The 24,221-nt window shown below is 44.2% G+C and overlaps 1 protein-coding gene across 1 annotated transcript in view; it reads right to left on the bottom strand.

Annotated features, from left to right (window-relative positions):
- LOC126416842 (cholinesterase 2-like) overlaps positions 1 to 24,221 on the bottom strand; it is a 193,200-nt gene that overhangs the window by 115,258 nt on the left and 53,721 nt on the right. Inside the window, exons 4-5 of the mRNA XM_050084725.1 lie at positions 21,164 to 21,361; positions 2,441 to 2,631 (exon numbers count right to left, since the gene is read on the bottom strand). Coding sequence (XP_049940682.1) covers positions 2,441 to 2,631; positions 21,164 to 21,361 — 389 coding nt within the window. The remainder of the gene's footprint in view (positions 1 to 2,440; positions 2,632 to 21,163; positions 21,362 to 24,221) is intronic.

The following is a 24,221-nucleotide window of genomic DNA, read 5'->3' as shown; positions in this document are numbered from 1 at the left end:
AAAACAACCAAAGAATGTCACACAAATACCTCCGATCTGAACTACACTGTCCACACATTGCACGTCGAACACTTCACTGGGCCGTATCGTCTCAAAAGAGGAAAAATTTTTATCCGTCAGACCACATGATACGGTTCCAGTCGTGCTTCTGTGCCACTACGAGCAATAATGTTAGCGAGACTCGTGACTCTAGATGTACATGGCATACATTTCCGACTGCAACGTTCTCTCGGTAACTGGTCGAGGTGGACCTTCATACACTAAGAACAGCTGTCCCAATAGGGCTTCAGTTGTCTTTAACAAGGAGTAACACTTGTCTCTGATTCTTGTCACTTAGCATCTACACTCCTGGAAATGGAAAAAAGAACACATTGACACCGGTGTGTCAGACCCACCATACTTGCTCCGGACACTGCGAGAGGGCTGTACAAGCAATGATCACACGCACGGCACAGCGGACACACCAGGAACCGCGGTGTTGGCCGTCGAATGGCGCTAGCTGCGCAGCATTTGTGCACCGCCGCCGCCAGTGTCAGCCAGTTTGCCGTGACATACGGAGCTCCATCGGTCTTTAACACTGGTAGCATGCCGCGACAGCGTGGACGTGAACCGTATGTGCAGTTGACGGACTTTGAGCGAGGGCGTATAGTGGGCATGCGGGAGGCCGGGTGGACGTACCGCCGAATTGCTCAACACGTGGGGCGTGAGGTCTCCACAGTACATCGATGTTGTCGCCAGTGGTCGGCGGAAGGTGCACGTGCCCGTCGACCTGGGACCGGACCGCAGCGACACACGGATGCACGCCAAGACCGTAGGATCCTACGCAGTGCCGTAGGGGACCGCACCGCCACTTCCCAGCAAATTAGGGACACTGTTGCTCCTGGGGTATCGGCGAGGACCATTCGCAACTGTCTCCATGAAGCTGGGCTACGGTCCCGCACACCGTTAGGCCGTCTTCCGCTCACGCCCCAACATCGTGCAGCCCGCCTCCAGTGGTGTCGCGACAGGCGTGAATGGAGGGACGAATGGAGACGTGTCGTCTTCAGCGATGAGAGTCGCTTCTGCCTTGGTGCCAATGATAGTCGTATGCGTGTTTGGCGCCGTGCAGGTGAGCGCCACAATCAGGACTGCATACGACCGAGGCACACAGGGCCAACACCCGGCATCATGGTGTGGGGAGCGATCTCCTACACTGGCCGTACACCACTGGTGACCGTCGAGGGGACACTGAATAGTGCACGGTACATCCAAACCGTCATCGAACCCATCGTTCTCCCATTCCTAGACCGGCAAGGGAACTTGCTGTTCCAACAGGACAATGCACGTCCGCATGTATCCCGTGCCACCCAACGTGCTCTAGAAGGTGTAAGTCAACTACCCTGGCCAGCAAGATCTCCGGATCTGTCCCCCATTGAGCATGTTTGGGACTGGATGAAGCGGCGTCTCACGCTTCTGCACGTCCAGCACGAACGCTGGTCCAACTGAGGCGCCAGGTGGAAATGGCATGGCAAGCCGTTCCACAGGACTACATCCAGCATCTCTACGATCGTCTCCATGGGAGAATAGCAGCCTGCATTGCTGCGAAAGGTGGATATACACTGTACTAGTGCCGACATTGTGCATGCTCTGTTGCCTGTGTCTATGTGCCTGTGGTTCTGTCAGTGTGATCATGTGATGTATCTGACCCCAGGAATGTGTCAATAAAGTTTCCCCTTCCTGGGACAATGAATTCACGGTGTTCTTATTTCAATTTCCAGGAGTGTATTTACGATTACTGTTCATATGCCGCGTTTCACTGCTGCGAATGGGACACTATTCCTTGCAGACACTTTGATAAGCCAACAAATCGGGAACTTCCTTCATGATGTGGTCACGGAAGCGTCCGAACATGACTGGCACTCAGTCACGTGGTCCCTTGCTACTGCTCCGATTTCACACTAGCGTCTGGCTCAAACACACCAATTCGCTACCATGACGCACATCAACAGTGGAGAGTGATGTGATTCTTTAATACCAGTTCTTCAGCGTTTACAGCGCTCCAAAGCGACAAGTGCACCCATGTATGGAGGGGTGGGGGACTAATATTTCCGCCGGCCGATGTGGCCGTGCGGTTAAAGGCGCTGCAGTCTGGAACCGCAAGACCGCTACTGTCGCAGGTTCGAATCCTGCCTCGGGCATGGTTGTTTGTGATGTCCTTAGGTTAGTTAGGTGTAACTAGTTCTAAGTTCTAGGGGACTAATGACCTCAGCAGTTGAGTCCCATAGTGCTCAGAGCCATTTGACCCATTTGAACTAATATTTCCTGCAGTGAGCTTATTTGCTCCTAGGTCACTGTTGAGAAGCGTGTACTAAGCAGTTTAGCTTTTGCTACCGGTACAGTTGTAATCCTTATATTCTTATGCGTTACTACAACACAGAGCAGGAAATAACCAGGTACTCACCGCGCTCCGCACGAATCCTATCATGAGTGCAGGGATGGTAGCGTTTCGAAGGCATTCCGCCAGAAGAGTCTTGTTGGTGCTGGTGCATTTAACGGAGTTGGCTATGACTGCCGCTCTGGACAGGGGATCGTCCTCCACCGACCATGGAGCCAGCGCCGAACCACTTTCGAGGAACACTTGCTGAAACAGCGCTGTCGACAGAACGGTTCAATGACTGTGACGATAGTCCCGCTGTGGACGACATCTTACATCTCTTAGTAACTATTAGACCATAATTTAGTTATACAATCCTAGTGTCTAGAACTATGCGACTGGAGACTTACCATCGAACATTCGGAAGAATATTATCTGCGCAATTACTATTGTAAAATCAGATTAGCAGCAGGTAGATCCAAGAATAATACACACAATAATAATACACAGGAGAACGGAACAGAAAACTAAGGATCTTTAAGACAGCATTGTTGTTACTACTAGAATGGTAAAGGCACGACAGACGTAGTTCTGACACTGCAGTTAAAATTTTATTTTAGTTTTTTCTTCTCTGTACGTCAAAGTTTTGCAGCCTAAAATTGGGTTACCTCCAGAGTTGCCTTACTTTCCTACCAAAACTCATAGAGGGTACTATTACTAGAACAGTTAGGACAGGTCAGAAGACGTTCCGAGTTCTGATATTCGCCACAACCACACCTGTCCCCATACGCCCTTCTTGACCAGGTTCTCTTTCACTGATGTGCTACGCCAGTTCTCATGCGGTTCTGGCTCCGCCATATCTTCCTTCTCAAGTTCTCGCCGCCGGGTATCTTCTGTAGTGGAAGGAAGTCGTTTGGAGACAATTTGAGTTCTTTATTCATGAAACTCTTGCAGGAATTAAGTCTTCCAGGTCCATAGGAAGCTCCAAACAAGGAATTTCATTTAAAGAATGTCTACTAAAGTTTTTTTCAAGAATGCTAAAACTTCTGTATGTGTTCGTGACCGGATCATCCATGGCCAGATAGTCAGCATACTGGTAGTGGATCGTGTAATCTGGTGTTGGGTGGTCATTCGTGTACAGTTTGAATAGGAGGGCTACCAGGATGCTACCATGGGTGAGATAATTTTTCTGTCACTGCCATAGGGTCTTTCTGTTATCCAGCGTGACATAGAACATGTTTTTGCAGCAGGGATTCAGCGATTTTTACAAGCTGCCAGTCCTTCAGTTTGTCATACGTTTAGTCATGAGCGACCCATGGTTCACTGTGTCGTATGCAGAGATTAGGCTAACAAAGGCTAGTCCATTTCTTTATTTTCTTACCCTTCATCTTCAGTAAGGAATAAGAGTTGAGTCGTGCAAGACTTTATCTGAAATCATTCTGTCGGAGTGTGAGCTTTGGGTCCACGATGTCTCCTGTGTGATTCAGCAAGATTCGTTCATACAGTCAATCAGGAGCCGTAAGAGTGACGTCGGGCGATAGTTCTTTGGGATTCCTGAGTCCTTCCCTGGCTGTAACAGTGTTAATATCTTTGCTTTTCTCCACATCTTTGGATTCTTGCATATCTTGAGGTGGAGATATATAGGATCCAATATTACGAGTACTTGTCTCTAGGGCCAAAATTTTTATATTTTGCATACAAATGTCGTCAACCCCAGCGAGACATAATATAAAAATTATAAACATGCTCTCTTATTCCAACTACGTAAAATGGTGGAATAAGCTTGAAATTCTCAGGAAAACAGGGAACGGCGGATATTATTATATGTACAAGAACCAAGACGGTAAAATAAAAATGGAAGACTGACTGGGAAGTACTTGGATTAATAAGACTGAAGAGCCTGTACAACGAAAAGCAGTGGCGATAAGTACGACGAACGTTAAGTAATGGGATTAAAATTCAGAGTGAATGGATATTAATGATAGGATTCGCTGATGACATTGCTATCCTAGTAAAAGTGACTAGAAATTACGGGACCTTTCACATAAATGAACAGTCTACAGAACACAGAATACTGTGTCCAAGTGCCGCCTGTCTGAAGGGAATCGGAAATAGTTTGTTATATTTTTTTTTCTTTTACTCGAAGGATTTTCTTTTCACCTCAAGAGTGGTTGTTATCTGGGAGGCCACTTGGTTGCTCAGTACCAGCAAATTTTTCTGGCCAAACAGAGTTCTCATATCACATGTGACCTCAGTGGATGGGAGCAGACAGGCTTGTTCTCTTTGCAACTGGCTCCCAAACTAGCAACTCGCATTTTCCTGCACCCTTTTGATCCTCTAAATCGCAGGTGGGCAACAGGTGGCCCGTGTATGGTAGTTGACCCATGGTTGGCTTCAGTCTAGCTTTCAGAAGAAATTCGTGGGAGAGAGAGTGAAGTGCTCGCATTTACTCTGTCTGGGATGCATTTTTGGATAGTTTAGTGATCAGTCATCAAAAGTCAAGGGAAGAACAAGAGCGCAGGTGTAGTCGCCCATCAGCACCAAGTAATAACCGTGCTTCCTACAAATTTCTGGGGACTGAATGAGGTGTAAGCTTGATTGTGTTGGGAAAGACGCTAGGAAGAAAATGAGAATTATGATAGGTTTAGGTACTCACGTGAGTTTAGCATACTTACCAGCTGGTGATAAGTGGGTGCTAATGCTGCCTTGCTGCCTGATTAGTGATTTGAGGGTTGAAATAATTACATCTGTGGTAACGTGACATCTCAAATTAGTAGTCGATGGGAGAACACACGAGTCTGGGATAGTAAGTTTGAGGGAATAATGGCAGGATTTTATAGTCATCCTGAGGAACGATTTTCTGAGTCAGTATCAGAGTGTGACTGACTAACTGTCGTAAACTGGAAAAATTTCTGTTTTGGCAGTGCAGGCACAACACACGTGAGAAATCTGAGAAAAGAGACCTATTTCTCGAGTTCTTACTAAACATCGAATCTTGATGTTAAAAGCCAACACTCCTGTGCCACATTAACTATTTTTATGGTTGAACCACTCGCCCAGAATGAAGTTGCTGACAAACACGAAAAGAGGCCTCTGCCCAATTTGTGCAGATAATTTTGGAGTGAAAGATTTTGTAATACCACATGGAACAACACTGTGCAGTATACAAAAGATAGCTAGTGATGAGTTGCCTGTGATGCCAGGAAAGCAATTTCAGAAGAGTACAACACAGAAATCAATGCCATTAGAAAAATATATACAATCATGCCACCATTTAGAAGTTACTTTTGCCAGAACTGGATCCAAGCATTTTGTATCCACCACAGGAGGGATTTGTGTGATTGTTCGAGGAGAGCAAATATTTGCCAGCCATTGACTTATCGTACCATGAGCTTTTGACTGAGAATGCCAGACCGATACCACAAAAACCCTATAGAATCCCGTGTGACTTGCTGGTAATTGTGGTGGAGAGTCTTCAGCAATAGCTTGATGCTGAAATCATACAACCTTCCTTTTGTAATTGCATCTAAGACATCAGTTAATGGTGAGAAATTCTATCGCTTGTGTGTTACTTTGTGAGCAGCAAACAGATTCACAACACCTGATATCTATGCTGTGCCCCAACCTCGGATAGGTTGCAGAACTGCAAATATTTTACTACCCAGGCTATGAAATGGGGATATCATAAGATTTCCATTGCATCCCAAGACAGGCTGAAAACTGTGTTTGTATTTCCATCTGGACTATATGAATTTCTTAGGATGGCTTTTGGTTTAAGAAATGTGCCTGCCACATACATGTCACCGATTCGCACACTACTTATTGAGAGGACTGAAAACTGCTGTGTGCTTGGTTTATTTTGATGATGTTATTGCAATTCGAAAACAGTAGAATAACATACAGACTTGCTAAGGAGGGTGTTCTAATGATTGCAAGGGGTACATTTGCGTTTGAATTTGAAGAAATGGCGTGTTAACTAACAGCAGACACATTTCGCTTTATTAAAGTAAAGCATCATCAGTGGTCTGTAATTGAAGATATTTACAATTTGATTTGTTTTTAAGTTCGAAAACAGTTCATTACAAATTTATTGGTTTTTACTTACGGTAATTTCTGCTGGGTTTCTCGTCTATATCAGGAAATGCCACTTGCTAGCATGTCCTTGGTGTCTTTCTTCGTTAGACAGTGATACTTCTATACATATTTGTCGCTGTTCTGCAGAAATATACATTTCTTATGTTTTACACAGCACACACGTTTTCGTGCACCACTGTTTGTTGTTCATATTTATACTTTATAGTGTGTATAGTGTTTTGTGGTGTTGCCAGTATAACATTACCAATAGTTCTTCTTTGACCTATACAGTTTTTCAGTTAATTATATATGTGTCACTCTATTTAATTATGTTGCTGTGTATTTATATGCTGTGTAGGAGTAATGAAGGAATAGTGATGGAGTGCCTTTCTTTTTTCTTTCTTTCTTTTTTGATTAGATAGGGGAGGGATAAGCAAAGATGAGTGCATGTAAGTGCATTGTAGTGTGATGGAGCAAGAGTTGTGCAGGAAAAAGTGAGGAGCAAGAAATGAACTTAAATTGGGGGGAAAGGGGGTTTGGTGAGCGAGGATCGAGGATGCAAAAGGTTCTTTTATTATTTTATGCGATTTTTTAATTATTTTACGTAGTATCTAGTTTCCAATATTTGTTTGGTCATGTACCAACTGTTTATTTCGCGTTAATGATTTGTGTATGCGGGAATTATCTTGGAAAGGAAGGAGGTGTCTGTCGTTACTGACTCGTGATATTCATATCTTCTTCAATATTGCTTGGTCTGTAGTATCCCTTTTTTAGACGATCTGCAAATTTTGAGTGGTTTGTACCATATTTCAGTGCTCTTTTGTGTTCTTTATATCTTATGCTGAATTTCCTGCCAGTCATTCCGATGTCTATTTTCTCACAATCCTTGCAACCAGATTTTTGACATCTCTCTGGTTTTGATTTCAGTTTTGGGATATGCTTTTGCAATGAGTTGTTTGCTTTGTAAGCAATGTTTATGCCTTGAGTTTTTGAATATGTTACCTATTTTAAATGTAAATTTGTTGTTGTAGATCATTGTATGCCTTTTCTGTGGTACTGCATGCTATATGTGTTGCTGTGGTTTGCTTAGTTTTTTCATTATCTGTGTCTTTATTTTTCTGTTTGTTCTGTCTACCATTGTTTCTTTGTGTCCATTTTTAATGCTGTTTGTTTTATAGTTACCAGCTCTTTTTGGCAACCAGAAGCATTTAGGGGGAGTCTGTTTAATATGTATCTGACTGCAGCCTGTTTCTGATTCTGTGGCTGGTTTCAGGTTGCATTTAACATAGTGTCACTTGTGTGTTTTCTATATATGTCAACCGTGTGTTTGTGATTTTCTTTTCTTATGGTTATGTCTAGAAAGTGGAACATGTTTTCTTGTTCTCTTTCAATCGTGAACATTATGTGTTTGTGGACAATATTTATGTCTTTGTGTAGTTGCAGTTCCTTTTTTAGGTTCACCTACCATACATATTACGTCATCAACGTACATGTACCAGCAGATGCTGATGTAGCTTTTCTTTGTTATTATGCCTGCAAATATTAATTTTTCTATATGGTTCATGAAAATGTTGTCTAATGTTCCTGAAATAGGTGAACCCATGGGTAAACCTTGTTCTTGTATATAATATTTTTGATTAAATTCAAAATAACTGTGTTGTGTTATTAATTGTAACAATTTTATTGTTTCATCTGTCTGTTCATGAGGTAGCTGGCTGTGTAATTTCAGGTTTTCTTCAATTAGTCTTATGCTTGCATTAACAGGAAGGAAACTGTAATAGTTCCTACATCAAAGGAGAGCAATGTTTCTGCGCCAGAGTTTTTAATGTCTCTTATGTGCTCTACTAGCTGAGAGGTATTTCTTATTTTTCTATCATTTTCAAGTTTATAGTATTGGGTGAGCTACGATTGCATTTGTTCTGCCATCAGGTATGTGGGAGCTGCTCTGAAGTTTACTGTCGGACAGAAAGGGTAATTTTCTTTACAGACCTTTGTTTGACATCTCATACTGGAGGCTTGAGGATTTCTTTTTTTTTTCTTTGTTTTAGTTCTGTTTCTTCCTGTCTGTAAATGTATACTCTACGTTTTTGAGAGTGTTAGTTGGGTTTGATTTTAACTTTTTCCTGTTCTTTTGGTTGATGAATTCTTCTGTTTTTTCCTATGTATTCTTTGTTTTCATGAGGACAACACTATTGCCTTTGTTAGATTTTGTTGTATGATGTTTACTGCTTGCAGTTTTCTCTCGAGATTTTTAAGTTTTGTTTCATCACAATTATTTTTGAATTTATTGTTTTCCTTTTTAATCTGTGTTGGGATGTTTTTAATTTCTTCTTTTATTAATTTTCTAGTTACCCCTGAATTTACATTTCTGTTGTCTTTTTTTTCTCTGTAGTGAGAATATATTCAGATTCTATCATTGAGAACTTCTATTTGTTGTTCATTTGCTGGTGAGTCAACAACGTGTTTTAAACCGTTTTCTAAAACCTGTTGTTTGTTTTCATTTAGTGTTATATCTGTAGGAGTGACCACCCTTGGATAGAAATGGTGTGTGAAAGTGTTTGTTGTTATGGGTGAGCTACTACTGCATTTGTTCTGCCAATAGGTATGTGGGAGCTGCTCTGAAGTTAACTGTCGCAAAATTTGACATTTGCAGTTTTCTTATTATGTGGGGATCTTATGAATTGTGATCATTGTTTTGTCAAGTATTATGCCACAGCAACCAAATCAATGACATAATTGTGGAAAGAAGGGGTAACTTTTGATTGGATTGAAGAATTCAAGACATCAGTTCAACAAGTCAGAGATATTTTAACGAGTTCTCCCTTGCTGATATACCTGGTAATGAGAAACTTTTTACTCTGTTGTATGATGCATCCTATTTTGCTACGGGACATGTTGTAAGTCAGGATCAAAATACTAAAGAGAAACCAATCAGTTCTGCTTCTCACCAACCGACATAATTAATAAAAGACTTGAAAAAGTAATGGAGGAGAATCTTGGCGAGGAGCAGTTTGGCTTTAGACGGAATATGGGCACCAGAGATGCAATAGGGCTCCTACGAATCTTGGGAGAAAGGTTTATTGAAAAAGGAAGAGACCTATATATGTGCTTCATCGATCTAGAAAAGGCATTTGACAATGTTGTTTGGTACAAGCTGACGACTGTAATGAGGGAAAAGAGAGTTGACTGGAAAACCAGAAGACTTATAAGCTCATTATATCTTAAGCAAAAAGTTTCAGTTAAAGTGAGAGGTGAAAGTACAAACTGGATCAGACTAGGAAAAAGAGTAAGACAAGGATGTTGTTTATCACCTACTCTTTTCAACCTCTACTTGGAAAATATGATTGACCAATGCTCATTAGATGCCAAAGGAGTAGAAATTGGAGGAAGAAGAATAGGGTGTTTGAGATTTGCTGATGAGATGGTCCTTCTAGCCACAGGGGAAAAAGAATTGCAGGATTTAGTGGACACCATTGCAACTAGCGGGTAAAATATGGAATGAAAATTAACACAAATAAAACAAAAGTATTGGCACTAGGAGGAAATAAGAAAATAAAAATTATGCTGAATGGAGAAATACTAGAACAGGTGCAAAATTTTAAGTATCTTGGAAGCAGGATAGACACCGACTGGAAGTGCACCACAGAAATTAAAACAAGGATAGCAATGGCAAAAGAGGCGTTTTATAAGAAAAGGAGAATTTTCTGCAGCGGTCTGGACAGAGAACTCAGGAAGAGACTCATAAAATGTCTTGTATGGAGTGTTCTTCTATATGGCGCTGAAACATGGACTATGAGGAAAAAAGACAGAGAAAGGCTGGAGGCTTTTGAGATCTGGACATGGCGGAAGATGGAAAGAATAAGTTGGATGGACAGAGTGAAAAATGAAGAGGTACTGAGAAGAGTGGGAGAGAAAAGACAGTTACTAGATGTAATAAAGAGAAGAAAAAGAAATTGGATTGGGCATATATTAAGAAAGAATGACGGACTGATAAAAACAGTTTTAGAAGGTTATGTAGAAGGGAAAAGGAAGCGAGGAAGGAAGAGATTCCAGATACTGGATGACATGATGGACGGTACAACATACAGCAGCCTTAAGAAGGAAGCAATGGATCGCAGAAAATGGAGAGGCAAAGGACCTGTTAATATAGCAGATAACTGATGATGATGAAGATGATGATGATGATAGACACCTAATGAGCTCTCCCTTAGGTAAGCTGTCGCTGGGTATCGATTTATGTGAAGTGAAAAGTTTGGCCCATCGACTTGATATCGAGAAAAGTGCAGCAAAGTAACTTTAAGGTAACCTCGAAACAGGTCCAGAGGGGAAGTAAAGGAACAATGTTAACCCCAAATCGACTTGGTGACTGAACTTATTACAGAACCCCGTAGTGATTAAAAAGGCTTATGGGGTGTGTTTGACATCTCCAGTCATCCCCGAAATACAATTGGCAACTGCAATGCAATCATACATTTCGATAGTCTGAAACCGTGTTCTGAGCGAACCGTGCCATCCCCATTTGTTGTATCCAAAGAGCCGCCGTGAAATAAGCCTGTGGTGTGCGTACTGTAAGACCTTCGGTACACACACCATCAGATTATTTGACTTGTCGCTCTAACGAAGTAGGCGAGTGTCAGCAATATGTCTCGTGGTCTTATCATGGCGTGTTTTTCTTCTGCCGTTAGGTCAGACGGTAGAAATGCCACTTGCACGCTTAGAGTAGCAGATTGATGGTGACCAACTTTAAACAGAACTTGATTAATTTTCACAAGTCTGAAGTTCCTTCCGTCTTGGTACGTTAATCTTGTTCTCACATATCTCTGATACTTGACAAAGTGTCTATTCATTTATCCTCATGGCTATGTACAGGAATATGGTAATCTTATTAGGCGCAGACTGAAACTTGACTATAGACTGGTACAGACTAATGCAGACTGATGCACACTGACTAATTGGAGGTCTGTACACTCGTTATAATACCTCGCACGTTCATGTTTCACTGCGCGAGTGTGATCCACGAGGAGAAAAGGTTCTACGTTAGTAGCAATCTCATTGGCTGCGTTACATATTAATACGTGGATCGGCGGAAGCAGAATTTGGTCCGTCTCTAAGACAGCGCCATCTCGTAGTGAGGAGATGGACGAGCGCTGCGCCTGCGCTGTTGTGCTTAGCGGGGCGCGCTCTAGTGAGAAAGTTGTGTACGTGCTGACTATGCGGAACTATGTGCACAACAAAGCCTAATATTCCAAAACGCCCACTGAACTGAAGGAATCCATTATCACCAACGCGACCTGGGTACCTCTCACCTTACGATCATGAGACTGAATGTTTTCCATTGTTTCCACTGCCAGTGTTTCAGAGGTAATCCTCTATGGGCTTGTAGATCACAAGGTGTGGGTGCCAACCATGGAGTATCCCAGCGATCCGGTCTCTGTGATCATTGCTGACGGTGTCAGCAGAGAACCCAAGATTAGGGATGCAATCCTCTCAACCCCTTTACCTAGTTCAGTTTGCGGCTGATTCTTTATCTGTTTTTAAATCAGGTTTTGTTAGTCCTCAACTTTACATTCTTTTCCGATATCGTATGATTTTGCTGCAGTCTGCTAGGCTGCTGAAATTAAGAGTCCTGCCTTTCTTTTCTCAGGAATGACTGCTACGTCGTTGGATGTACTGTATGGCCTATTAGCTGTGCTTGCTTGCCTAATGGCACATAATGCGTTTGTATTTCATGTTCATATCTGTTGTTAGTATGGCTTGTAGCTGCCAATACAAGAGGTGGTACGAACAGAGGTTTCCAATTGTTGCTGTAGACATTTCAGTACTTCTTCTTTCTTGTGTGCAAGCTACCTCCAAAGATTTGTTTTAAATTACACACAGTATGCCTGTCAGTTAACTAGCGAACTTTTTGGTTGGATGTATACAGTGCTGTCAGTTTTAACAAATGTTTAAATGGCCCGCATCGTGTGACAAGGTGCTGTGCAACACTTGTAGATAGTGAGAAATCTCAGCACTTCTGCTTCCTTGTGCGCAAGTTTCCTCCAAAGATTTTTGTTTTCGACTATTCACAGGATACTGCTCAGTTAACCTATGAACACTTCATTTAGACATGCTGTGTTCCAAGAGGACATGGCCCATGTTCCTACAGCTCACATTGTCCAGGACTGATTTTGTGAGCGTGAGGATGAATTGTTGCATCTGCCCTGGCCACCATAGTCTCAGTATTATTGAGCCTTTGTGGTCTACTTTGGAGAGAAATACGCGTGGTCCCTACCCACCTCCAGTTTTGACAGGTGTTTAAATGCTCCGCGTCGAGTGATGTCATGCCAGACCATAGGAATTCGCTACGTACAGCCACCTGTGTAACGCAATTAACAGCAAACTGGCATTCTCAGCGCACATCAGCAGAGTGCATTGTGTCTGCAATCGTGAGCTGCGCTATGTGACTTGTCTACGCCGCTCACTTGGTCGGCATGCATTGAAACATTTCAGACCTAGATCACACGCAGATTGTAATTTCATAAATTTCGTAACAAAAATGGTTGTCAGCACGTGAAGGTGCCCACCGAACTGGCGTACAATGCGGTGACATCATTCGAACACTGAACCGCCACTGTGTGATGCATGACATTCAAGATTATCTCCTCCGTCGTCACCTTTTGTGAATCCAACCATCTCACGACTGCTGACTATAAATTGTGGCTCACTTGTAGTCCAACAGTAATACGACAGAAATGGGTGCTTCCTCTTGGAGGCAACTGGGAAGGGGTGTGTCGACCTAGGCAGTACGCAGCCAGCTCCACACAGTTTGGTCACTAGGCACTGATAACCTCCAAAAGTATACCACTTCCATCCCTCTCGCTTCCCCCTTCCCGCCACAGCGCTGTGATGAAGGAAAATGCTGTGGATGGGAACTCTTGGCATAGAACCAGGACCAGTGGCATTGGCATCTCTCTACCAATTAGTTTATTGATCTGTCGGATGTCTCAGGATCATCATAGAGGAGTTTAGAGGCAGTACATGCCTCAGGCACGAAGTCCCATCGATCAGCACAGAGGTAGGTCAGCCGTATTTTGGCTTAGTATCGTGAACATATGCTATTGAGCGTAGTGAGGATTGAGCAATGTAGAGGCAGGATACTCCAACCAACTGTCCAGTCCAGCAGTCAGCAGTCTGATGGCAGGTTCGTTTTTCAGATTATAATGCACGAGCACAGCACATCCAGATCGTGAACACCTTTCTACAATGGGTAAGAATGATTAAAATGGAATGACCTGCGGGATCAGCCGAGATGGGGACTATTTATCACGCTTGTGACCGGGTGACACTTCCAAAGCGTAGTCTCAGTCTTCACACACTGTCTGGAGTCAGAAAGGCTGCCGTCGAAGAGTGAGACATGAGTAAACAGTACTATCTCGACTACATTTAGACAGGATGCCTAAATGTATCTGAGTATGTTACACTGTACACGGTGGAGCAAACCAATATCGAATGTCATCCATCAATAGATTTTGATTTCATCTATGTGCACTGTAGGAGAGAGTGCGTTTATTTTGGTGTTGTTTTTCACTCACTGCACAGTAAGCATGTTTTTTTTTTAAGATTTCATAATGCTTATTCTTTCATCTCCTGCTCCCCTCGAGTCTAATTCACTAAAAATTCGTAGATATACGACTGGCTGGAATTGTTTTTGAGCTGTTCAAATGTAAATATTGCATAGATCTGTTGTTTCAGATGATCTCCAGGGTTGATTTAGCAAAATCGGAAAGCGATTCTTTGTTCGGATCCAGTGGACTCCATTGCAAAGTGTTAAAATAACGAGTTAAGTGTGAGTGATTGTGGTGTTGGAGTCACATTGTTGAAGACGACAGACAAAAGTCGAGGCGCCTAGCCAGAGCATACTCTTCCTGAATACACGAAGAAGGCTGCCGAGCGCAGCTTACCATCCACTAGACAGACCAGCACCAACAGCATCACTTGCTCTCAGTTCATAAAAACACTGCACAGAAACTGGATGACGTTTATGTCTGACGTCCTCAATTATTTGTTGGATGTTAGCCAACTTTTTCCCTTCCCCTACAGTTTTCGCCCTTTACGGCTCTCTGTGGTACCATGTTCACGGATGTTTTAATACACTTCCCTTCACATTGTTCTTTCATCTAGTCAGTGTTGTCCCCGAGTTTTATTCTCCGCCGACTGCGGAAAAACTCCTCATTCCCACAAAATGATTCACTCTGTTCTTAACATCCTCCAGCGGAAATACACCTCAGACGCCTCCGGTCTGTTCTTTTACGATTTTCTCATAGTCCATGACTCACTTCCGTTCTCTGAAATTTCTTCCTCAAAATGCCACTTACATTTAATACTAAGCAGACGGCTTCCTGCGAGGAATGGTATTTCCGCCTGCACAGTTCTGCGTGTTATGTCTTTCTACTTTCACCAGTCGTTCGTCATATTGCTTCAGAGGTAGAAGAATAACTTCGCTTCGTTTAATAGGGGCTCCCCAGTTTTAGTGTCTAGTCGATCACGAATCTCTTTTCTGCTACTGCTCGTTACTTTCACCTTTATTTGGTTTAACGGCCTTGCCGCAGTGGTAACACCGGTTGCCGTCAGATCGCCGAAGTTACGTGTTGTCGAGCTGGGCTAGCACTTGGATGGCTGACCATCTCGTCTGCCGAGCGTTGCTGGCAAGCGGGCTGCACTCAGCTCTTGTTAGGCAAACCGAGGAGCTACTTGATTGAGAAGTAGCGGCTCAAGTCTCGTAAACTAACATACAGCCAGGAGAGCGGCGTGCTGACCACATGACCCTCCATATCTGCATCCAGCGACTCCTGTAGACTGAGGATGACATGGTGGCCGGTTGCCACCATTTGGTCTTCATGGCCTGTTCGGGCGGAGTTTTAGTTCAGTTTCTTTGGTTTACCCTCAGTGCACTCATCAGATTATTCCTTCCATTCAACACGCCCCGTAATTCTTTTCACTTCCACCGAGGACAGCAATGTCACCATTGAATCTAATAACTGATGTCTTTCCACCCCAAATCTCAATCTCAAACCTGAGTCCATCGTTCATTTTTGTTAATGGTTCTTCGAAGTACAGGTTAAAAAGCAGACAAGAAAAAAATTCATCCTTGCCTTACGCTCTTGTGTTCCACTCCCCCCCCCCCCCCTCCCACTTGGGTCTTGTACATACTGAAAATGGTTCAAATGGCTCTGAGCACTATGGACTCAACTTCTGAGGTCATCAGTCCCTTAGAACTTAGAACTACTTAAACCTAACTAACCTAAGAACATATCACACATCCAAGCCCGAGGCAGGATTCGAACCTGAGACGGTAGCGGTCGCGCGGTTCCAGACTGTAGCTCCTAGAACCGCTCGGCCACCTAGGCCGGCTTGTACATGCTGAAAATTACCCTCTTTTCCCACAGAGAAAAGCCAAAACCATATGACCACTGCCCATCGCGACCTTGAATGCCACCCGGTGGCGTTGGGGACACGTAACATGGTTACAAAAGCCAGAGGATGTAAGTGGAGCAGACATAAATGGTGCATCACCCTAGTGAAGATATCGGCTGAAAGTGGGGAAATCCATTGAGATAAGCGACGTTGACAAAGGGCAGATTATTACCACGCAGAGCCTGTGAACGAGTATTCCAAAGAAGGCGAAGCTGGTGAAATGTTCACGTGCTACTATCATCAGCATCTACGGAAAAGAGATAGAAGGACATGGAAACTGCCTCTAGGCGCTAAACGGTTGGACGTGCACGACTGTTCACAGAAAGTTGGTTTCAGAGGTTTGGCTGCTCTGCGAAGTTGTATACGTGGTGATCTGTGGCGTCTCTGCCGAAAGAGCACAATGCTGGTGCACGCACAGGTGTTTTGGAGCACACCGTTCATCGTACACTGATGAACACGGAGCTCTGCACCAAACCACCGTTCCGTGTTCACATATTGACCCAACGGTATTGTCAGTTACGATTGCAGTGGGCATGGGACCATAGGGATTCGACCGTCAATCAATGGAAACATGTCGGCTCTTCAGGTGAATCGCATGTTTGCAACACTGGGTCGATGGTCGTCTCCACAAATACCATCATCGAGGTGAACGGCAGCTCGAAACATGCGGCGCGCAGCGGACGCAGGATGATGGCAGCAGTATTATTATGCAGGAGACATTCTCCTGCGCTTGCATGAGACCTGTGGTAGTAATCCAAGACTGATAGCTGCGAACTACCTCCATCCCTTCATGCTTGATGTCTTCCCCGACGGGGATATCATCTTTCAGCAGTATAATTGGCCGTGTCTCGGAGCGAGGACCGTACAACAGTGGTTTGACGAGCTTCATAGAAAACCCCTGCTGATGTTCCGACGACCAAATTCGCCTGACGTAAATCCTATGGAGATCATCTGCGTCGTTATCGGGCGCCCCCACCGTGTATGCAAATCAGCGGCTCCTTATTTACGTAAATTACATGACCTGTTTTGAGACATCGAGGGATCACCAATTTAGTATTGGAGGGCAGCGTGGAGGGTAAAAATCGTAGAGGGAGACCAAGAGATGAATACACTAAGCAGATTCAGAAGGATGTAGGCTGCAGTAGGTACTGGGAGATGAAGAAGCTTGCACAGGATAGAGTAGCATGGAGAGCTGCACCAAACCAGTCTCAGGACTGAAGACCACAACAACAACATGACCTGTGCGTAGATATCTACTGCCACATAGCTCCACAAACCTACCAACAAACTGTCGCATTCCTGACTTGCAGAATCTTTCCAAAGACGGGCAAACAAGATATTAACCAGGTGGTCATAACGTCTTGACTCATCAGTGTACATCTTCCACAATTTTACACTGTCAAAAGCCTTCTCTAGGTCGACAAATCCTTTGAGTGCCGTTTCATTCTTTCTGTCAGGTGTAGCATTATAACTGCCCCTCTCATATCTTTTCCTTTACTAAAGCCATCATCACACAAAACATCCTCAATATCCTTTCCATTCTTCTGTATGTTATTCTCGTCGGCAACTTGAGTGCATGAACAGTTAAGTAGACTAAGCGAGTTCTCGAATTTTTCTACCCTTGCTGTCTTCGAGATAGTGTGGATGACATTCTTTCGGAAGTCTTATCAAATGTCTCCAGTATTATAGATTATTCAAACCAACTTGAATTATTGTTTGGCTGTCACTTGTGCCAATGATTTTAGGCATTCCAAAGAAAATGGAGGTTGGAGTAATGGAGGTTGAACTTTTGAGGGTGCCTGTCACTTGTGCTGGCGAATTGTCAGAAAAGTTATTTAACAAACGTCGGTCGAAAATCTGAAACTAAACCCAATTGACAATACGTCACCTGTATCGAATATTTCCCCCGCCGTCTGGTTTCAAATCGAATGCCTCCGGAGTAAACAACGCAGGAGCTACTGCGACAGCGACCAGGGAAACATCTCAGGCGAGTACCTAATATCCTCCGACCACATACTCAACGCCAGTCGGCCAGCGATAATGGATGTAGAATCTTGGAGAGTGTCAGACACTCTTGCTGGAAAAAGTTACTAAACACACGTCGGTTGATCCCAAGAACAGGTTTAAACGTTTAAAACCGACTGTCTCCAGAGTGAACAATGAAGGAACTGCAGTGACAATGACCAGGAAAACACCTCCACACACAGTAAAAAGGAGGGCACATAATATCCCCCGACCATGGGCTCAACGTCAGTCTGCATCAGTAACAGAGGATAAAGCTTTGAGAGTGCCAGTCACTCGTGCTGACGAATGTCAAAAAGTTATTTATTAAGTAGCTGCTAAGACAGTATTACACAGGCGATAATATCGTGCGAAACTATGTGTACAGGGTGTAAACATCTATCAAAACAGTACATTGAACATTGCAATGATATCGCGTATGTGAATCACAACACAGTAATTTTCAAAATACTTGTTGGGCAGTGAAAAGTAGTTCAGTTCGGTACACAGCCACACGCAAAGGGCGTGCAACTATGGAGTACTCAGACTGTGATTATGATAGCAGTCAGCTACAAGTGATAACAGCGCTAGAGGGGCAGGACCACAACCCTGACTGCCAACATGGTGCTGCCCATGATCACCCAAGTAGCTACTATGGCTACCTACATGCGGCGTGCAACATCACGTCAGAAAATGCGGAGCATTTAAATACCTTCCAAAACTGACACCTGTGTGAATGTCTAAGCAAAGTTTACATTTTTGATGACAAAACCACAAACCTTATGTTTCACGCGCACACTCCAAATCCCGTGTTGAGCAGTTTACTATGAGTCCATCATTGCAGTCATACGCACTGATCACCTTCATGTGGCAGTGTGGTTGACACCTTTCTTGCCCATTGCCTCCGCTACCAAATGGAACCCAATGAAGGCGATCCCAAAACTTTGAAGCCTCAGGAGCATCTGACTCGATCACACTTGCAGATGTGAACCTAACACACCATCTGGCAAATCCGTTTTTTGTAATTTTTTTTGTTAATGACACACGACGTACATTGAACCAGAATCTAACCAGGACCACCAATGTGGCACAGGAGCATTCTACGAGGCCTGTTCAGAAAGTAAGCTCCGATTGATTGCCAAATTGAAACCACAGTGAAATTTTTTACTTGTAACAATTAGCTACACCTTTCAGCTACTTCTCTACGTAGTCGCCGTTCTGACTTAGACTTTTGTCATAGCGTTGTACCAACTTTTCAATAGCCTCATCATAGAAGGCAGCCGCCAGTGCTTTCCGCCAATTCTCCACGCTGGCCTACACCTCGTTGTCTGTGTCGAAATGTTGTCTTCAAAGACAGCGGTTCATGTGACCAGAGATGAAACTCAGGGGGAGACAATTGCGGACTGTATTGTGGGTAATCTCACATTTCCATTTGAAAACGATGCAGGAGCATCTTCATTGCCCCTGCAGAATGCGGCTGAGAATTGTCTTGAAGAAGAAACAGTACGACAGTTATGTAATGTTAGCTGCATAGCTTCAGGCGAAATTTCTCACCAGGCCCTCGTACTTGGCGGCAGACACTATTTTCTAGACATCTTTACGCACTCACTGCGAGCTCAGAAATGAGAAGAGCGACGTGATGCTAACTGGGGTTATACTAGAGACACTACCCAACACATCTGTGCAAAGTTTTGTCGGATTTTCATAGTCGTTTCCATTTCGCGACCGATCGGAGCTTACTTTCTGAACGCCCCTCGTATAACAAGCCATGAAGGGCTTCAGACAAAAATCATTCTGGCTCTAGACAATAAAGGATGCTCAGAAAACTTCAAAGTCGATTTTGTTGGTAATTATTGAGAGTTGCACAGACTTACTTTGGGAGACTGGTAGTTGAGTTCTCAACTTCGCATAACATAAGAAATTACAAAATCCGATTGCCATGAGGCCTCCTTGTAAGTCACTTTCAACATTGATTCACCGAAGCTAGTCATGGGGCTGTAGGTGTAGATGAACAGGAAGGATAGTACAACAATAATAACAAAGCGAAGAACCCAAATTCGACTTCTTATGTACGATATATTCTACATTCATCATTTACAAAACAACAGAAAACATATATTAAGTACCGAAATCTGGAGAGGGGGAAGGGGGGGGGGAGCACAAGGGTGTTCGATAGCAAGCTCATACTTCATCGACCTCACATGTTATCAACCATTATTTACCCCTGTAAACCATAGCATCGTGGGGTGTTGTGCCGACAGCAGCTGGCTGCTACCCTGCCACCCTAAAAGACCATTACAATAAAAAGAGCTAGGTCTGTCTCATCAGTGAGTTCTTAAGGAACTCTCCACATCTGTTAGGTTGCCATTACCTGACGGATCGAAACCGCCAGCTATCTCCCAGGAATGTATCCTTGCGCTCCAGGTTTCCTTTTTCAAATCGAGGAGTCTCTAACAGTCACAGTCAACTTATTGACCACCAACAACCACAGTTCGGAAGGAGTTCCCTTAAATTAACCTGGCCCAAAATTTCTTCTGTACATGGGGAATAACGTGAATTTTTTCTGTCCCACTTGCATCTTGGACACGCAGAAAAATCGAGGAGCAGTATTCATATTATTTTAATTTAACTTTTAGCTTAATTTCATAATAAAATAGAAGTAGTAACACAATGAACCCTACCACTTACTAAGATTCTATGACTTATTACATGGTAAAACATTCAGCAGTACGCAGCAGAGTGGCCTGGAGGTATAGTGGGTGCTGCTTCCATGTTAACTCTTGAGTACCTTCAAGAATCCATAGGACAGCACCGATCAACATTTTCACTCTACAGGTCCCTCAAGTTTCCTGTCGCTGAGGGGCGACATCCCTCTACTTCCTCCAGATTCCTTGCTACTACCTGCTATTACCTTATTGATTCACACCCAATCTGAGCAGCCGCACAGAGCAGTGGCTACAATAGATTGTCGGCTGAAGATCGAAATGTAGTTCCCTGCTGTTTGTTATCAAATCTGAGGCCCCTCTGTACTGATAGAACCGTCTGATGAGTCCCAAAGTCTCCTGGTCCCAAAGTCTCATGGTCCCGAAGTCTCATGGTCCCGAAGTCTCATGGTCCCAAAGTCTCATGGTCCCAAAGTCTCCTGGTCCCAAAGTCTCCTGGTCCCAAAGTCTCCTGGTCCCAAAGTCTCCTGGTCCCAAAGTCTCCTGGTCCCAAAGTCTCCTGCCAGCAAGAGGGAAACTCTGTAGTTGTGGAGCAGTGGATCGGACTGTGTGGACTCACCTCCAGTGGTCGGCTTGGAGAGTGGGCTGAGCTGCAGCAGCGCTGCTGAAGCGGCGCCGGCGCTGCCGCCGGCCAGCGTTACCTTGGCGGGGTCGCCACCGAACTGGCTGATGTGGTCGTGGACCCACTGCAGCGCCGCCAGCTGGTCCATGAGGCCAGCGTTGCCGGGAACGTCGTCCGTCTGCAGGCTCAGGAAACCTGCAATTCACCAAGTCGATACAGTCACCAGCTGCAGCAGAAGGTCTCAGGTGTCAGAATGAGACATCACGATACACGTAATAGTCTACAGATGCCGAGGTGTGAGAATTTGCCTGCCAGTACCTCTATGACATGGTTAGGTACTGCACATCGGCTTACAGCCGGTGATATACACTCACTTTCTTTTTTTTCTCAGTAACCTTTCTGGGACTGAATTACACTGAAGTGCCAAAGAAACCGGTATACACATCTGTATTCAAATACCGAGGTACATAAACAGACAGAATACGGCTCTGCGGTCGTTTCAAACATGGTTCAAACGGCTCTGAGCACTATGGGATTTAACTGCTGTGGTCATCACTCCCCTAGAACTTAGAACTACTTAAACCTAATTAACCTAAGGACATCACACACATCCATGCCCGAGGCGGGATTCGAACCTGCGACCGTAGCGGACGCGCGGTTCCAGACTCTGTGGTCGGCAGCGACTATACAGGGTGATTCAAAAAGAATACCACAACTTTAGGAATTTAAAACTCTGCAACGACAAAAGGCAGAGCTAAGCACTATCTGTCGGCGAATTAAGGGAGCTATAAAGTTTCATTTAGTTGTACATTTGTTCGCTTGAGGCGCTGTTGACTAGGCGTCAGCGTCAGTTGATGCTAAGATGGCGACCGCTCAACAGAAAGCTTTTTGTGTTATTGAGTACGGCAGAAGTGAATCGACGACAGTTGTTCAGCGTGCATTTCGAACGAAGTATGGTGTTAAACCTCCTGATAGGTGGTGTATTAAACGTTGGTATAAACAGTTTACAGAGAATGGGTGTTTGTGCCATTTCAGCCAATAAAGTTTTTGGTCCCTTTTTCTTCGAAGGTGCTACTGTAACTGGACTACAGTATCTGGAGATGTTAGAGAATTGGCTGTTCCCTCAGCTCGAACAAGAAGCACAACAATTCATATTTCAGCAGGATGGAGCGCCACCACATTGGCACTTATCTGTCCGTAACTACCTGAACGTCAACTACCCGAGGCGATGGATCGGCCGCCAGGCAGCCCGTGACAGAGCACTCCATCACTGGCCTCCAAGAAGCCCTGATCTTACCCCCTGCGATTTTTTCTTATGGGGGTATGATGAGGATATGGTGTTTCGGCCGCCTCTCCCAGCCACCATTGATGATTTGAAACGAGAAATAACAGCAGCTATCCAAAGTGTTACGCCTGATATGCTACAGAGAGTGTGGAACGAGTTGGAGTATCGGGTTGATATTGCTCGTGTGTCTGGAGGGGGCCATATTGAACATCTCTGAACTTGTTTTTGAGTGAAAAAAAACCTTTTTAAATACCCTTTGTAATGATGTATAACAGAAGGTTATATTATGTTTCTTTCATTAAATACACATTTTTAAAGTTGTGGTATTCTTTTTAAATCACCCTGTATAAGACAGTAAGTGTCTCATGCAGTTGTTAGATCGGTTGCTGCTGCCACAATAGCAGGTTACGAAGTTTTAAGTCAATTTGAACGTGGTGTTATAGTCGGCGCACAAGTGATGAGATGAGACACAGCATCTTCGCCAGCCGGAGTGGCCGAGCGGTTCTAGGCGCTACAGTCTGGAACCCGCGACAGCTACGGTCGCAGGTTCGAATCCTGCCTCGGGCATGGATGTGTGTGATGTCCTTAGGTTAGTTAGGTTTAAGTAGTTCTAAGTTCTAGGGGACTGATGACCACAGATGTTAAGTCCCATACAGCTCTTTATTAAAAAAAAAAAACAGCATCTTCAAGGCAGCGATAAAGTGGGGATCTTCCCGTATGACTGTTATATCAGCGTAACGTGAATATCAGTAATCCGGTAAAACACTAAATCTCCGACATCGATGCTGTCGAATAAAACATCCGCAAAAACGGGACCAACGACGACTGAAGAGAATCGTTCACCGTGACGTAAGTGCAACCCTTCCGCAAATTCCTGCAGATTTCAGTGATGGGCCATCAACAAGTGTCAGCCGTCGAACCATTCACCGAAACATCTATGATAAGGGGTTTCGGAGCCGAAGGCCCACATGTGTACACTTGATGACTGCCTTACGCCTCGCCTGGGCCCATGAACACATGGACCCTGCATATCAGCAGGGGAAAGTTCAAGCTGGTGGAGGTTCTGTAATGGTGTGTGGCGTGTGCATCTGGAGTGATATGGCACGCCTCGTACGTCTAGATACGACTCTGACAGGTGACACGTACATAAGCATCCTGTCTGATCACCTGCATCCATTCGTGTCCATTATGCATTCCGACGGACTTGGGAAATTCCAGCAGGACAATGCGGCATCACACGTCCCGAATTGCTACAGAGTGGCTCCAGGAACGTTCCGCTGGCCACCAAACTCCTGAGGCATGAACATTATTCAGCATGTGTGGGATGCCTTGCAACGTGCTGTTCAGAAGACATCTCAACCCCTCGTACTCTTATGGGCTGTCCGTAAGACTTATGGGCAGCCCTGCGGAATTCATAGAGTCAACTCCCTCCAGAACTACTTCAGACAGTAGTACAATCCATGCCACGTCGTGTTGTGGTACTTCTGCGTGCTCGTGGGAGCCCTACACGATATTAAGCAGGTGTACAAGTTTCTTTTGCTTTTCTGTGTAGATTAAACACTAAAAGTCTCGAAAATGCAAGGAATTTTAGAGATTATTGGATGTAACGAATATGATGAGGCACTCAAAGCCATGACGTACATGACTAACAGGATTTTTTTTTTCCAATCACAGACCATTCACGGTAGAGTGTGGGAAGCTCTCGGAATAAATGCTGTCTCAGTAGGAGCCCAAGAAACATTGGAACTGGAGAATTTTCTCAGCAATAGA

Source organism: Schistocerca serialis, chromosome 8, assembly GCF_023864345.2.
Source record: "Schistocerca serialis cubense isolate TAMUIC-IGC-003099 chromosome 8, iqSchSeri2.2, whole genome shotgun sequence".
NCBI lineage: Eukaryota > Metazoa > Arthropoda > Insecta > Orthoptera > Acrididae > Schistocerca > Schistocerca serialis.
The sequence above is the reverse complement of the archived record's forward strand: the minus strand, read 5'-3'. Positions and strand labels throughout refer to the sequence as shown.